The 16269-nt window shown below is 44.6% G+C and overlaps 1 protein-coding gene across 2 annotated transcripts in view; it reads left to right on the forward strand.

The window, feature by feature from the left end:
- Positions 1-1790, forward strand: part of Snx24 (sorting nexin 24) — a 148390-nt gene extending 146600 nt beyond the window's left edge. The window contains exon 7 of one of the 2 annotated variants that reach the window (XM_021214858.2): positions 431-1764. In XM_021214858.2, the coding sequence (XP_021070517.1) occupies positions 431-498 (68 nt within the window). In that variant the 3' untranslated portion in view covers positions 499-1764. Of the gene's footprint in view, positions 1-430 lie in introns of both variants that reach the window. The other variant, XM_029547150.1, reaches the window with a different exon arrangement.
- The last annotated feature ends 14479 nt before the right edge of the window (positions 1791-16269 follow it).

The raw sequence follows: 16269 nt of genomic DNA on the forward strand, positions 1-16269 counted from the left end.
GAATTCCTTCAAGTGTATTGAGATTTTGTTAGAAATTGAATTGCCAGCGTGATCCATCTTCCTCGTGAGGAAAACACCCGGATAAAGAACGGGGGGCCTAGCGGCATTAGCCGTTACAAGAGCAGCCCCTGAATCGATACACTACAAATCTGACTGTGCGGTCTGCTGTGCCTGGTGCTAGCCAAAGTGGCCTCTGGCTGACAAGCACACATGGGAGTGCCCCTTGCCCATGGGTAAATGTGTCCAGGTAGTAGCCCTGACTGCTGGCACTGTGGCCTTGATCTCTGACCTTCGTTCCCGACCAAGGGCAAAGGGCTCTCCTATGCGGACTCCAGAGAGATGTGGTGGCTTTGACCCTTTGTCCGTCCATAAAACACGATTGTATGTTGTTGATGCATGGAAAGAAAAGCAGCTTTCCTCTGTTTTTCAGATTTTCCAAATGTGGTCATCGAAGGAGTGCTTCATGGGATATTTTTCTCTCACCTGCAGCCCAGGTAGAAACCCTACCCGGCTGGAAGAAGCCGAAGCGAGTGTCAATGCCGACGGCAAGAAAATCGATATCTCTACCAAGTTAACAGAAACTCCGAGACACAATAGCTCTAGCTAGTGGGAAAATTCACAGTCCCAGCTTCCTTCGGAGCCGGGACATTTCTATTAGAATGGTGCTTTTTAAAATTAGAAACTGAACCGGGGTGGGGTCAGTTTAAGACCAATTATTTGAGAAGTGAAAGGGAGATTGCAAGGGAGGTCAGGAAAAGGAGGCCACAGTGGATTACTGGGAGCGCTGAGCGTCACAAAACAGAGCCAGCCTCTGCTTCAGTCACGCCATCTGCTAATTGGAAATCATATCCTGAGTCACGCTGTGATACTGAGCAACTTCGGTGGCCTTTTCTTCAGACCTTGGACACACTCATCTTTGCGCCATGAGAGTTCTCTCAGTGGGGGATAGTGTATTCTACAGTGCAGTGCGGGCACCTGAAGAGTCTTCTGGAACCCACTGTGCCAGTCTGAGGATTCAGCTATACAACATACTTTCATTTCCATTACAGTGGGAATGCCTCCCACCTACAGATTAGCTGCCAGCATCAGTGCTTGAGATGAAATGGGTGTTGGGAGCACCCTTGGGAGCACTCTAGAAAGGCGCTGTACAGGAAGTCTGACCTCCCTCATTCTCTCCTTCCAGTATTGGAAAGTGTGAGTGCTCCTCTGAGAACCGGCTGACACCCCTGGCGAAGTTCCAGGGGCCGTTCCATATAGAAAGTACGTACTCTAAACACTAAAATCAGACTGCAAAATCCTTGTCCTGCAGGAATGGGACGTGGGGTCACAGTGGCCACAATAGGAGCAGACAGACTGTTTGTGGCACGGTTCCCTCAATGGTGTACACCCACGCCGCTGTCACAGGCTCTGTTCTGTTCAGGTTCCTCTTCACTGACATCATGTATGGATTAAAGTGAGTTAGATGCTCAATGCTGTCTCTCCACTGGATGTCACACAGATGGTCATCTTTCACTTGTGATGGGGCAGAGTGCATATGTCCTACCTGTGTGTATATGCTGATGAACAGCCTACTTACAGTTATGAATTTTCATAAATTTAAATGTGGGAGAAAATATTTACAATTAAAATACCATGTCATGAATTTTTATTAGAGCCTAAACCTACAGATTGAAAGCCTGCTGCAAACTTTTAAAAAAATAACATTTTTATGATGGATTGTGTAATCACATGTTGGAAATAAAGTAACCAAGTGTTATCAAAAAACAAAAACAAAAAACTAAATAGTGAAGTACTAGAGATACTTTTTAAAATGTTTTTATGTTACTAGCTATTTTGAGTTAAATAAAAACAAACAAAAGTAAGTATTTGAGTTTGTCTTTTCCCAGAAGTCTACTGGAAGTGCAGATTGTGTCTCTTCCCACAGATGCACACAAATACCACCAGTGCCACATCTCACATGGACATGGATTTATGATCTGGTGGGGGGTAAATTACCTCATCCATTATTACACTAATGGATCCTCATTAAATACCTCATGATTTTCCAGATTAAAAATGTCAAAATAAGTAAAGGCCAAACATATAGTAGTGTGCTACTTAAAACACCCTTTGAGCTGATAATGGTGACTCATGCCTGTGATCCCAGCACTTGTGAAGCCGAGACAGGAGGATTGCTGTAAGTCTGAAGCCATCCTAGTTTAGACAGCTAGTTCCAGGTCAGTCAGTACTACGTAAAAGTCCTTGTCTCAAAACTAAGACAAAGATTAAATCATTCTTTTTTGGAAATAAAATTACATATTAGCAATGACCTTTTTAAAAATTGTTCATTTTAAAATGTAGTATATTGGCTGGAGAAATGGCTCAGAGGTTAAAAGCAGCCCCAGAACACTGGCTGCTCAAACAGGAGCCCTGAGTTCAATTTCCAGCACCCACATGGTGGCTCACAACCATCTGAACCATCAATACTGTAGTCCTGTGAGACCTGATGCCTTCTGGTGTTTATACATGAAGACAAAACACTTGTCTACCTAAAACACATAAATCTTGAATAAAATGAAATAAAATTTTGGCATATAATCTTATCACTTGGTGTTCTTGGAGGAACTTTAAACCATTAAAGGTCTTGCAAGCAAAGAAGATTGTATTCCTAAAGCTGAGAAGACCTGAGTCACTTTCTTAGCACCCACCTTAGAGGCCTGGCAACACGCTCCTGCAGTGCAGACACTGGAGAGGTGGAGACAGGAGGGTCATGGGGCTCTCGGGCCAACAAGCCCAACTAAATCGACAACTTCCACCATTGTTGAAAGACCCCTGTTTCAAAAAAAGAAATTGAGAGCCATTGAATAAGACACCTAGAGTCAATGTCTGGCCTCCACATGTGTGCACGTACACACAGGAACACATACATACCAAAATTCAAAACAAAAAGACATGGTTTGCCAGTCAGTTTATACACATCCCTGAGCAACAGGAAGTTAGCCTTCATCTCATAGCTTCCCATGTTTTCCACTCCATTGCCGACTAACATATGGTCAACGTATAGTACTATAATATCATCCCCCACTGCAATGGATCCTGGGAAGAAGCCGGTAGCCTCTAGTCAACACAGATCAGGACACACTGGGTAGATGGTAACACATATTTCTATGGTTGGAAATATAAAAAGATATATAAGGAAACCCTCCTCCCAAACTGTCTCTTGAATATCCTTCCTCCTGAGAGCAACCATGGTACTTAGTTTTCTGTGTAGTGAGTTGAGAGAGAATTCCTCTGTAAGCAAGAATACATTGTCCATCTAATGTTTTGTGTTTTTAGATTATTGTTCTATGTGTATGAGTTTTATATACATGTATGTGTGTGTGTGACACACAGACTTTCCGGGTGCCCTCAGAAGAGTGTCAAGATTCCCAGTAAGGTGGGTTTCAGGTGGTTATGAACCCGGGTCCTCTCCAAGTGCTTCTAGTTCCTAAGCCACCTCTCCAGCTCCATCATCTGAAGGTGATAGATACATCCTTTTCCCCCCTTTTACAAATGCGGTAGCCTGACATACCCATCTTTTATACATATCTTCATTTAATGACACACCTTGATAGTCTATGTTAGTATTTCTCTTTATAGTTGTAAACCTCTGCTGTGACCTATACAACCAGGACTATATTTGTGAATATGTCAGCATTTTCTACTATTAAAATACCACAGACAACTTTGTGTATGTGTTCTACACACATGAATTTCAATAATTTCAAAAAATTATGATCACAGCAAAACTTCCATATAAAAAAAAACCCATGTGTAGATGCATGCATATAGCGTTTTATTATTGGGTTCTGTTGGTCATGTGTGAATATGGTATCTTACTCTTGGGTTCCATCGCGAATGGCTGCATTGCTGCACAGGTTGTGCCCTGTGCAGGACCACAGCATGCCACACGCAAGCTGCCCAGTGTGAGTAGCACACTGAGCCATGCCTGAAGCTCTGGAGCTGGGGAAGTAATAAAAAAACTGATCCATTCAAGGCATAGCAATAGATTCCTGAGCAATAGAGAAGGGCAGGGGACAGAAGGGGAAGAAAAATCCCATTGCCACATGAACCAGAATGTAGAGCAGTCCCTCCTGCTTCCCCCACGCAGCTGTTGACTGATGTTCTGCCCACCTGTCCCCTGGTGCTTGCTCTGTGCAGAGCTGCTCCCCTACCTCATGGTTGTCCTGCTCATTTGCATACAGACTGTCCTGGCCCCGGTGTCCTTCCTTCTGGTAGTCCTCCCTGCTGCCCTTCTGGTAGTGCTCCCTGCATTGGTAAGCTCTCTTTGGAAAGTGCGGGAATCCCACAGTTAGAGTTTGGAGAAATAATCACCCTTCAGAAACAACAAAGGGCTTTCGGTCTCTCTTGGTAACTTTGATCCGTGGGAAGGGGCTGCTTCCACTTTGTCGGTGATGGCTACTGTGAAGGGGACACAAAGAAGCTGCTATTACTGTGCATTGCATCTCTAAAGGAAATAGGGTAACAACTCTCTAAAATTTACATAGAATTTCCATATGAGCCAGTGATTCTGGAAATGAGGGCAGCAGCGCCTGAAGATGGCATTTGTGGGTCTCTGTTCACAGAATTGTGTGCAGGAGCCCAGAGGAGAGATGACCTAAGTACCCATCAGTAGAGGAAAGGGAGAAAAGCAAGTGGGTTCTTAAGTGTGCTGTATGGATGAACGTTGAAGACAAGCTGAATAAGCTAGCCACGCAAATATAGTATGATTCTATCTACACGAGGTATTTAGAGTAGTCTGGTTCCCCGATGGCAGAATCTACTGGTGAGCGTGCCCGGGGCTGGAGGAAGAGGGCATGGGGAATTAGTGTAGCATGGGTTTCTTTGGAGAAGATGACAGTTCTGGAGATGGATGGCTGTACAACATGGATGTGCTCGATGCACGACACTGACAGTGTTCAGAATGATTGATTTTGTTGTGTGTCCTTTGCCTCGACGGGGAACAACGTGAAGGAGGTCTGGGGCAAGTGGCGCTCTGTGAGCACGGACAGAGTACACCTCTGGTGTTCTCTACCATGGATGCAGGAGTTCTGACATCCTTGCTGCCCTCATGGTCCTGGGAACCTCTGAAAGTCAAACTGGATCCAAAATTCTAAGATTGTCATCTAGAGCCATGTATCAGAACCATTTAGGATTCTGAGTCCGCCTGGGCCATCCCATCTGAGGGGTTAGAACCACAGCTGTTTGGAAGCACTGTTAGAGACTAAGAATTACCTTTAGCATCTCTTCAGAATACTTCAGACTTATTCTTTGGCAATTCCATACACATATGCAGTGTCTCATTAGTGTATATAATCCAATCCCTTTTCCTACTCCTCTCAGACCTCAATAACCTACATTTGTGCTCTTTTCAGGAACCCACTGGTTCTAACTAATGCTGCCTGCATGAACCTATGTGTGTCAAGATCTGCTGGTTGGTGTCTGCCAACTTGACAAAAACTAGAGTCTCCTGGGAAGAGGGAAGCTCAGTTGAGGAATAAACTCCACCAGATTGTACTGTGAGCATGACTGTGAGGTATTCTCTTGATTAGTGATTGCTATGAGAGGGTCTAACCCGCCCCAGGGAAGGTGGTCCTGGGTTGAGTAGGAAAGCCACTTGAGTGGGTCATGATGAGCAATGCAGAAAGCACTGTTCTGTGGTCTCTGCTTCACCTTCTGCTCTGCTTGAGTTCCTGCCTCGATATCTCTCAATGATAGATTGGGATTGGGATGTGTAACCTACTACACAAACCCTCTCCTCCCCAAGTTGCTTTTGGTCATGGACTTTTTCGCAGCAATAGAGAGCAAAGTCGGACAGGGGCCATCCACCATCTCATGATCAACCCACTAGCAGCCACACACCCAAAGAAAAATGGCTCCCTTTCAGCTTCTGTAATGGTCACGTCATGTCCAGAACACAGAGAATCTTACATTCCTTCTGCCCTCTCTTTTATGATATTTCCTGAGCTTTGGGGGGGGGGAGAATAGGTTGTTATAAATGTCACATTTATAGCTGAGCACTCGATAGTCATTTATTCGGAGCACTTTAGCCAGTTATGAGTCTGTCTGTTAACCACTGCCCACTGTAAGCTGAAGCTTTTTTGACAGAGGTTGAGAGCAGGATTAATCTATGGGTATGACTGTAAATATTTAGAAGGTGGGTTGACAATATTTCCATTTAGAAAAATGGTAAGTTCTTCCCCACAGGCCTGGACCTGAGCCATGAACTTTTGATGAGGTTCACAGTCCAGACATTCGTTCCTTCCTGTAGAGCAGGCTTCAAATCCAATCACAAAATGATCAGTCACCCCCATTATGGTCATGTCACTATTGCATCAGTGGGTACCACTTGCCTAGCAGGTCAGAATTATAACATACTGGACCATTGATCACTGCTTACCCAGAACCCTACCTACATAGTACCTTGGGTACCATAAAAGCTCACCAGCAGAGAGGAAGTTTCCAGGTCAGTTTGTTTGATATCTCAGTGTCCTATAATCAATGTGTGTTGTGTCATCAGTAATAGAGTCATTCTGTCTAGCTATACTGGTCAACTAAGAGTGATAGCATTAATCTGTGTTGTTTGGGAACACTCTTGAGTCTTTCTGACCTATAAGTTTAGTGTCTTAAGGAATTTCTCTCTCCCTTTCTCTTCTCCTGTTCTCTCCCCCCTTATGCTTCAAACTCTTCCTCCACTCTCTTTGTGTGTCTTTGCGATAATCTGCTGTGTTGCCTCTGCTGGCCTTAAATCCTCCTGCCTCAGCCTTTTGATTAGCTAAGACTGCAGGCACCTGCCATCGCACCTGGCTGAACAATATGTTAAATTTACTTTCATTACTCCTTTAGAACCCACTATCCAAAACCACACCTATTTAAGTCAGGATGTTGTGTGTGGCCATAGGAAGAGACTCTGAAAGAAACCTCAAGGGTGATTGACAGGTTTGAGGAACATTCTCATTCACTGTGGCTATACACTCTGGGGGGGAGTTCTGTATTTACTTTGTTATCCATTTATTCAGTGAAGTACGCTTGAGTTCCTCCAGTATATTAAGACTCTGTAGTAACCCTCTAAAGAATGAAGATATAATTCCTGTTTCATGAGTTGTCAACCATTTACTAAAGAGTGCCTTCCACTGTGCTGCATTGGGGAACAAAGTTCAGTCTGTTACTCTCTGCAAGTCAACATCATCTTTGCTGATAATTGTAGATTTTGTGTTAATCAGGGAAACTTGGGGAAGTAGCAGCCACTAATTCCAAACCGAAGTGTCTCCAACATTTATTTTCTGTCTATGCAGATACATCATGACAGCCAGAATTTTGACCGTAAGGCAGAATGAATTTTTGTGGGAAGAGGAGGGGGCTATAGCAACTATGAAGCTATTTGGGATAGATTTAACTTACTAAAAAGAATGTGTAAGCATGCTTGTAAATCTGGCCTGCATATGTGAACCACTCTAGCCTTCGGGTCTGTCAGCAGTCTGTTTTGTTCCTAGCTATGATGCACATTTCCCTTGGATACTCCAGACCTTCTCCCATGCCCGTTGTAGGACTAGAGTTTTCTATACTTACTCCATTGCGTTCTGTTTTAGACGGCATCTTGCTACGCATAGCTATAGTTGAAACTCAGAGATTCAAAGTAGTAACAAGTAAGCATGCATTTTGGCCTGGTAGCCTCTCAGTAAATCCTCATCATGGGTGGTGCCTTTGAAGCCTTACCACATCTGTACTCAGTCATGTGCTATTGTCCCATGCCACCATGAGGGTCAAGCTTGAGGAAGAAACAGCTTGACTTGGTCCACCAGTTTATAGGGGGGAACCAGGATTTGAAATCTTATCTGCAGAGCTCGGGCCAGTCCACTTTCCAGTCAGCCTTCTCTTTGCAGCGTTTGAACTCTGGATTGTGTGTGTATTCTGTTCAGACTGGCTCTTGCTGTGTAATCCCATCTGGCCTTGACACTGTGGCGCTCCCTCCCACCTCTGCTTCTGGAGTGCTTCTGTGTCCACAGGATGTGCTACCACATCTCACCGGAGATGCACATCCCTCCTCCTGCTCTTTTTTCTGCACACGTTTTTGTGCTGGTACCTGTTTCTGGCAGCTATGGCCTCCCAGTTCCCTGCTTGTGCCAACCCTGCTCTTTCCGGTGTTTCTTTTTTGCTCCTGTGGAAGACTAAGCTACGTCAGCAAATCCCTACCACAGGTCACAGAGCCTGCTGTGGTGCCTCTGCCTGGCATCGTGGTGTCCTCAGTGGCTTCTGAAGTGCAGTTTGTACAAGCAGCACCCACTTATTTTCGAGGAAACCCAGAATCCCAACTCACATGGACAGGCCTGTGGAACTCACTCTCTGGATAATGGCTCAGACCTGAGAAGACCCGAAGTGGCCCCGAATCCTTATGCACTTTTGATGCTCAGGGAGCAGAGTCCTGGGCATTTCTATCTCTACCTGAACTGAAATGCTTTCTAGTCGGTTTTAAATTTTTTAACTTGAGAGTGAGAAATCTTCACACTTGTAGACAACATGAGTGGACACAGACTCAACTACTGGCATGGCTAAAGGCCTCCAGCAGAAGGCCTAACCCCTCAGGACATTACTGGGAATGAGCCAAACTGTTAAAGTACTTGATGTATTTAAATGTTTGTATAGTTAGTTTTGTTTGCTTTTGAGACAGGCTCATTGTGTAGTCCTGGCTGGCCTGGAAATTAATATGTCAACCAGGCTGTCCTCAAATTCACAAAGATCTGTATCTTCTGCCTCCTAAGTGCTGGGACGAAAGGCATTTGCCACCGCAGTCAGCTGAAGGTTGTTTTTTTGTTTGTTTGTTTGTTTGTTTGTTTTTGAGACAAGGGCCTGCCAGCTCTCTCCACTTAGCTTAGACTCACTATGTAGCCCAGGCAGGCCTTGAATTTCCCGTCCTCCTGAGTAAGTTCCTCAGAGCTATGGTTATGATTGTGCTCCACCACACCCAGATGATGAGGCACTTTAAGTATGGTAGATGATGAGAGAGCATCCGCTTAGCAGTGATCACCTTTTGCATGAACTTGTGTACCTGCTTATCACAGCCATTTCTCTTCACCCTACAAAGAGGACAAGATGTCTTTCTGAAATCTTGCTACTCTTCCGAATGTGGATTTGAACAAAGTAGAATCCTGGCCCTCGTGGGCCTCACAGAACAGTGTGATGTTGTCTGGTGAATAACCACTTTGTAGTGGCAAAGTAGTGCCCAGAGAAATTGATGTGAATACAATCCAGACTTGGGCAGTCAGAAATCTCCTGTCAGGTACAGACAGGAAGGGAGACCGAATGGTTCTTAATGGGATTGGCTCAACACAGCATGGGAAGAGAACAGATGGGAAGATGCTGCAGACACCTGAGCCCAGGTAGGAGAGAGCTTTGTGGCTTCTCTGGAAGTCAGTTGGTTAGTGTGGAGGCCAGTGAGGACAAGGATCAACCCCCACTGACTGAGCCGGCGGGACGTGCTGGTTAGGAGTCTGGCTGCTACTTTATACCTGAAAACAATGGGCTCTTCACAGGAGGTATGACCAAGTTTCTAAGAACATGCATTTGTTAGACATGAAAGTTGTCTTTAAAAACATGAAGTGTGTGTGTGTGTGCGCGCGCGCGCGCGTACCGCATACTCATGCATATGAAATGTCTGCATGTGTGTGTATGAATATATACATGCTTGCATGCGTGAGGAGACCAGGGGAGGATGTTAGCTGCCTTGTTCTATCATTTCCTACCTAATTCACTTCAGACAGGGTCTCTCACTTGTTGCTGGATTTTTCAATCCTAGTAAACCCATATAAAAGACACACAATCCAGATATTTTAATTATAAGCCATATACCTAGATTGGGAAGACCTAGGGCTAGACTAAGGTAGTTCCCAGCTGTAAGGCCCTTTGTTACTTGCTTGTTCTCTTGGCCACACAGTACTAGTCCAGGGCAGCTTCCTCTTCCTCCATCTTCCCCCCTTCTTCCCCTTCAATCATCCAGTCCCGCCTTTTCCTTCCATTGGCCAGTCACAGGTTCTAGCCTTATATTGACCAGTTACATTGGGGAGAAGGTTCACATGGCATCAATTGAGTATGGTGGTCTGCTTACGGACTGCCTTTAGGGACTCGTAGTAGCATTAGAATACAAGCAATATCAAAACATCCCATTACACTCACAAAACAGAGAGCTTGCCACTTTTCAGCTGGCCAGCAATCTTCCTGTCTCCACCCCAGCCCAGGACTAAGGGTATAGGCCCATGCAGCCATCCCCAGCTTGATCACAGGTACTGGGGAATCTAAACTAAACTCATGCTTGCAGAGCAAGCTATCTTACCGACTGAGTCATCTCTTCAGCCAAAAATCTGACTTTTAGATTTTTATTTAAAAAAGAAAAACTCGTGAAAAATTCACAAGCATTAACAAGCAATTCACAATTTAGAGTGACATCCCATAATCTTTATCTGAAAAGACTCAAAATATTGCTTTGGCTGTTTAGACGTTGAGAGGCAACAGACTGCTTGCTGCAGACACTTACGGCCCGCACCACCCAAGGTGTCTCAAGACTTCCACAGGAGCCACAGTGTGTCCTGAGGCTGGTCAGGAGTGGTAAAGGAGTTAAGGGTTAAATCAAGTCAGGTTTCCCTGATGTGGCTGACCAAGCTTCATTTCTGTTCTCCTGGGCGTTGGGCACAGAATAGTTTCTGACGTCAAAAGAAACAGATCCATCCTTCAATACCAGGTGGAAGGAAAGAGCTTGAGTTTTCAAATGACAAAAGGCTCCCTAATGAATGGGGCATAGGATAGGTTACTTAGGGAACAGTAAATTTAAAGGTCCAGCGTGCACCAAGTGCAGAGTCCCTCCTTCCCTGGGAAGCTAGTGGATGTGGACACATAATGAGTCCCCAGAACCCTCCGGAATAGGTGCTGGACAATCTCTTGTGCTCTTCCTTTCAAACTTGGGCTGGCCAGAATGGCTCCCCTTACAAATAGGGTGGTGTAAACAGGAAGGGCCATCTTCCTATCAAGGGGGTAAACCAGTAAGTACTACCCCATCTACATTCACAAGTACATTCCAAGAGGTGGGCTCCAGGAAGCATGCCTTCTGACTCTCAGAGCAGGCATTTGCCAGGGAGGAGCAGGCAACCGCAAATGCGCTCACTGGGACCAGCCTCAGCAAAGCCTCCTGCGCCAAACAAACAAAGAATGCCCATCTGTAGCCACGCGCATGTCTCCTAAGCATCTGAGTGAGCCAGTGCCAGGAGAAAGCTGCTGCTGCTGCTGCTGCTGCTGCTGCTGCTGCTGCTGCTGCTGCTGCTGGGTTTTGAGAAGCATGTTGCGTTGTCTTCTAATATTTGTCACATAGACATTTTCCTGCCTCTAGTCCTCCGCAGAGCCACCCCGATGCTGCACTACTGACAGCTGTTCTTCCACCACGCTGGCTTATCATCACTAGCAAGTTTGGGGCTATGTTTTACCACAGCTAAAGCTTGCTCTTCGCCAAAATCTCCATGTACTGAACTACAGAATTAAGTAAAAAGCTGCTCTGTACTTAGTGGCACCAACATTTTCCATTACAAAATACTGTTTTTCACTCTTCCTTAAGTTGGAAAACACAAAAATGCCTTGAGGGGGTGTTTGAATTTCTAAACCTCCTAGATCAAAGATCGCTTTGCCTGTCTGAATTATAAGAATGTTGAAAAACAAAACCAGCCCCTTATAAAAACCCTGTCATGTTTTTGCCTTTGGGTAACTCAAAACGGCTGAACTGAGAAGTGAGGTTAGTTGAGTTTTATTCAAAAAAATCTAAGAATTCACCCAAAATGAAGTAATTGATAATCCCCCAAACTGTCACTCCAACTAATGTGACCCAAGAATAAATTTGACCAAGCCCTTAGCTGATGATCCAGAAAATTACTAACTAGCACTGGTCAAAGCAGATTGTGGCTAAGATACCAGAATGTTTTAAATTGTTAAAGTGATTCTAGACTAAATTGTAACAACTTGGGCTTGGTGATGGTGTCCAATGTAATTTCCCTCTGAGTTTATCCCCCACCCCCACCCCTGCAGCTACATCAGTGCCCTTTTATCATCAGGGTCAGCAAAATAATGAAGTGTTTACTTAAAAAAAAAAAAACTGCTGTAGAACATGCTAGACTATAAAAAGCAAGAGGTGGCTTGGCCAGTAAGGTACTTGATGACCTGAGTTCCATGCACAGAACACACATGGTGGAATGAGAAAACCGGCTCCCAAGGTCTTCACACACACACACACACACACACACACACACACACACTAGTGTAGTTTGTTCAAAATCCAGTTCCTACTTTCCTAGTGATCTGCCTGCTGGTGTTTCAATATGGAGCCTGGCCCTCCACGTATAAGAAATAAGCTCCTTTGGGGAGGGCTGGGTGACATTAGCTCATTGGTCATCTGGTACAAAGATGTGGTGACTTACTGCCAGGGCTCTCATGATTCATTACTTCTAAGATGAACTACTTGACCCCTTGTCACTGGAGAGGTGTGGCTTCCATTCATACGGATTAAATCCTAGAGGGCCGATACAGGCCAAGGTGTGCGTTCTTATACAGAGGTCACCGTAGCCTATGTGCTTTCTGATGCTAGAGGCTGCAGACACTTTTGCCTCCCTAAGGGCATTTGTTTCCAATTTCTTCTTGTTGCCTTTATTTAAAATATAGGAGTTTTGTTATTACTAACATTAAGTGTGCCCTGGGGAATAATTGGAAACCTGAACAAAGTAGAAAGTATACAAGAAATGAGAGTGAAAACCCTCCGGACATTCCCATCCACTGTGTAAAGGGACATCTTGTTCTGTTTGCTTTAAGCAGTTATATTTACATAATTGGGGGTCATACTACATACAGAAGTTTTACTTTTCATTGCATTTATGTATTGTGTTGGGGGCAGAGCAGAGGCACATGCTATAGAGTATGTTTGAAGGGTCAGGGGATATATCAATAACTTGCGAAGGTCAGTTCTCTTCTTCTAGTGTGTGGGTCCAAGTCAATCAAACTCAGGTCTTCAGGATTGATAGCAGATGCCCTTACCGACAAAGTCACCCTTGCCAATCAGGATTTCTGCTCTTAAAAACCACCAGTAAGGGGCTGGCAATGTAGCTTAGTCAGTAGGCTGCTTGCCTAAGATTTGCCAAGCCTGGGGTTTGATCGCTGGCCCTGGGAAAGCTTGATGTAGATCTATGATCTCAGCATTTGGGAGGTGGAGGCTTGGGGATCAGAAGTTCAAGGTCATCTTCAGCAAATTCAAGACTAACCTTAGATGTCCCATCCGAAAAGTAAAAAGGATAATCCCATCATCAACACCAGTCTTAGAGGATGATGCTATTTTGTTATATGATATATACTTTATGAACATGTGGGGATGAAAGTTACTCCCAGTATTTCCTTTTCGTTATTTCTAAGTCTTTGTGCACAAAAATGTTTTCAATATTGCTCTGTTAGACAAAGAGTTCAGGTTGTATGTCAAAGGAAATCAATTTGTCCTGGCTTAAGCGAAAAAGTGATGTATTGGCTTGGTGGTGAGAAGGGGGGATGAATTGAAGAAGACACAACTGGACACAGAAGTTACAGGAGAGCTTCAGGAACACATGTATTCTCCTTTTCTTCATTAAGCTTTGAAAATTAGCATACAAAGCAATGGATTTCATTGTATGACACTTGCATATGCTATATATGTGTGTGTGATATATTGAAACATATACTTATATAATGTAATATAATATAATATATAGTGATACATACTTATATATATATTATACATAATATTATACATATATATTTATGCTATTCTTATTTCTCCCCTTTATTGCCTTTCTTTGTCCCCTTCTCTTCCTCCTCACCCCAAATAATCTTTTCTTTTTGCATTGATATTGCATGTAGGAATCCATCTTTTCTCCTCTGGGCCTGCCTCTTTCCCTGATAATTTCATCTCAGCCTTACTACATTGTATCCATCACACAGAGGTAGCTCTTCTTTTCCTGTTCTCCAGCTGATGCCCCATGGCTGAGATTGATTAATATAACTGAGGTCCATCTTCCAGACCTGCACCATCCATTGAGCCAGGTCTCAGTTAGGGTTTCCATTGCTTCAATGAAACACTACAACTGAAAAGCAAGTTGGGGAGCAAGTTAGTTGATGTACACTTCCATATCGCTGTTTACCATCAAAGGAAGTCAGGTCAAGAACTCAAACAGGGCAGGAACCTGGAAGCAGGAGCTGGTGCAGAGGCTGTGGAGCAGCACTGCTTGCTCCTCATGGCTTACTCAGCCTGCTTTCTTATAGAGCCCAGGACCACCAGTCCAGACCACAGTGGACTGGGCCCTCGCCCATCAATCACTAATTAAGAAAGTGTCTCACGGGTCTGCCTATAGCCCAGACTTACAGAGGCATTTTCTCAGTTGAGGCTCCCTCCTTTCATCAACTTGACATAAACCTAACCATGACAAGCACTAAGCCACCAGGCAGCTCAGCCTCTCTGGTGTTTATTAGACCCATCTTTCCTGGAGGCCACTGTTCTCAACCCCTCTGCCCTTATTCTTCTCCAGGTATCTCCCATCATTGATGGCAGTTCCTGCTCATGTTCATCCCAACCACCCTGCATTCTCTGGCTCTGCATTGTTTTCTTCTACCTGGGAGGTCTGTGATGGTCTGATTGAGAATGCCCCCATAGTCTCAGAGACTTGGACACTAGGTCCCCAGATGATGGTGTTTTGGGGATGTGGCCTTGCTGGAGGATGTGTGTGTTAGGCTTTGAGGTTTAAAAGCTAGGCACCAACCCCAGTTCACTTTCTCAGCTTCCTGCCCGGATGTAACATGTGAGCTCTCAGCTTGCCACTTGCTCCCGTTGCTTGTCTGCCTGCTACCACGCTTCCCTGATGTGATGCTGATGGACCCGTCTCTCTGCAAATGTAAGCCCAAATCAACTTTTCCTTCTATAAGTCACCTTGGTTGTGTTGATTTATCCCAGCCATAGGAAAGTGACTAATGCAGGGTCCATCTGCCTTGGTCACCCCCACTTTCTTCACATCTTTGTGTAAACTTGATCCCTCTAGAGACTCATAGGAAGCTGCTCTGAGGGGGTTCCCCACCCATCCCTAGCAACATTCACACCATCCTCTTCTTCCTGATCTCACCTTAGGCTTGTTGACCTCCCCTGGTCTCCACTCGAATGTCAGCTGTCAAAGAGACCCGTCTCTTTGTCTGCTGTCATATCCCAAAAGTCAAACTAAGATCTGACACAGCAAAGCTCCACGATAAATATTTGTTGTTGTTTGTTTGTTTGTTTGTTTGAAAGCAAACCATTCCCCAAGCACATCATAGTTTTCAGTACCACCAGCAGCAGCCAGGATGCCAGGATATATATGCTCAGCCCAGGAAGTGGTACTATTAGAAGGTGTGGCCCTGTTGGAGGAAATATGTCACTGTGTATGTGGGCTTTAAGACCCTCATCCTAGCTGCCTGGAAGTAGTCTTCCACTAGCAGCCTTCAGATGAAGATGTAGAACTCTCAGTTCTTTGATACCATGCCTGCCTGGATGCTGCCATGTTCCCACCTGGATGATAATAGACTGAACATCTGAACCTGTAACCCAGCCCCAATTAAATGTTGTCCTTATAAGAGTTGCCTTGGTCAAGGTGCCTGTTCACAGCAGTAAAACCCTAAGACAGTGCCTACTTAATCTCTAAACCTTTTTTTAATCCTTTTATTTTTTTAGATTTATGTATGTGTGTTTTGCCTGCATGTATGTGTGTGTGTCATATGCATGCCTGGAGCCTATAGAAACCAGAAGAGGATGTTGGAGCCCCTGAAACTAGAGTTTCATACAGTTGTGAATTTGGGTACTGGGAATCAACCTGGGTTCTCTGTAAGAACAAGAACAATTGTTCCCAACTGCTGAGTCATCTCTTGCTGAGTCATCTCTCCTCCCATCTCTTGCTGAGGCCGGTTTCTTGTTGAACTGATGAGAGAGAGAGAGACTTCTTTTGTCTCTTCACTGCCTGGCATGATTCTCTCCCCATCTAACCAGACCTTGGCCTCTGCTGCTTAGCCAAAGATGTCATAAGAAGACTGCACTGTCCCATTTCATTTAAATTTAGCTTGAATCTTGACTCACACTACCAACTAAGATCCCATAGCAACTGGACTCAAGATGACAGTCTAAATCAGTGGTTCTCAGTCTGAGGATCACAGCCCCTTTGGGGGGAAGGGTGTCTCATCTCAGAT

Source organism: Mus pahari, chromosome 15, assembly GCF_900095145.1.
Source record: "Mus pahari chromosome 15, PAHARI_EIJ_v1.1, whole genome shotgun sequence".
Lineage (NCBI taxonomy): Eukaryota > Metazoa > Chordata > Mammalia > Rodentia > Muridae > Mus > Mus pahari.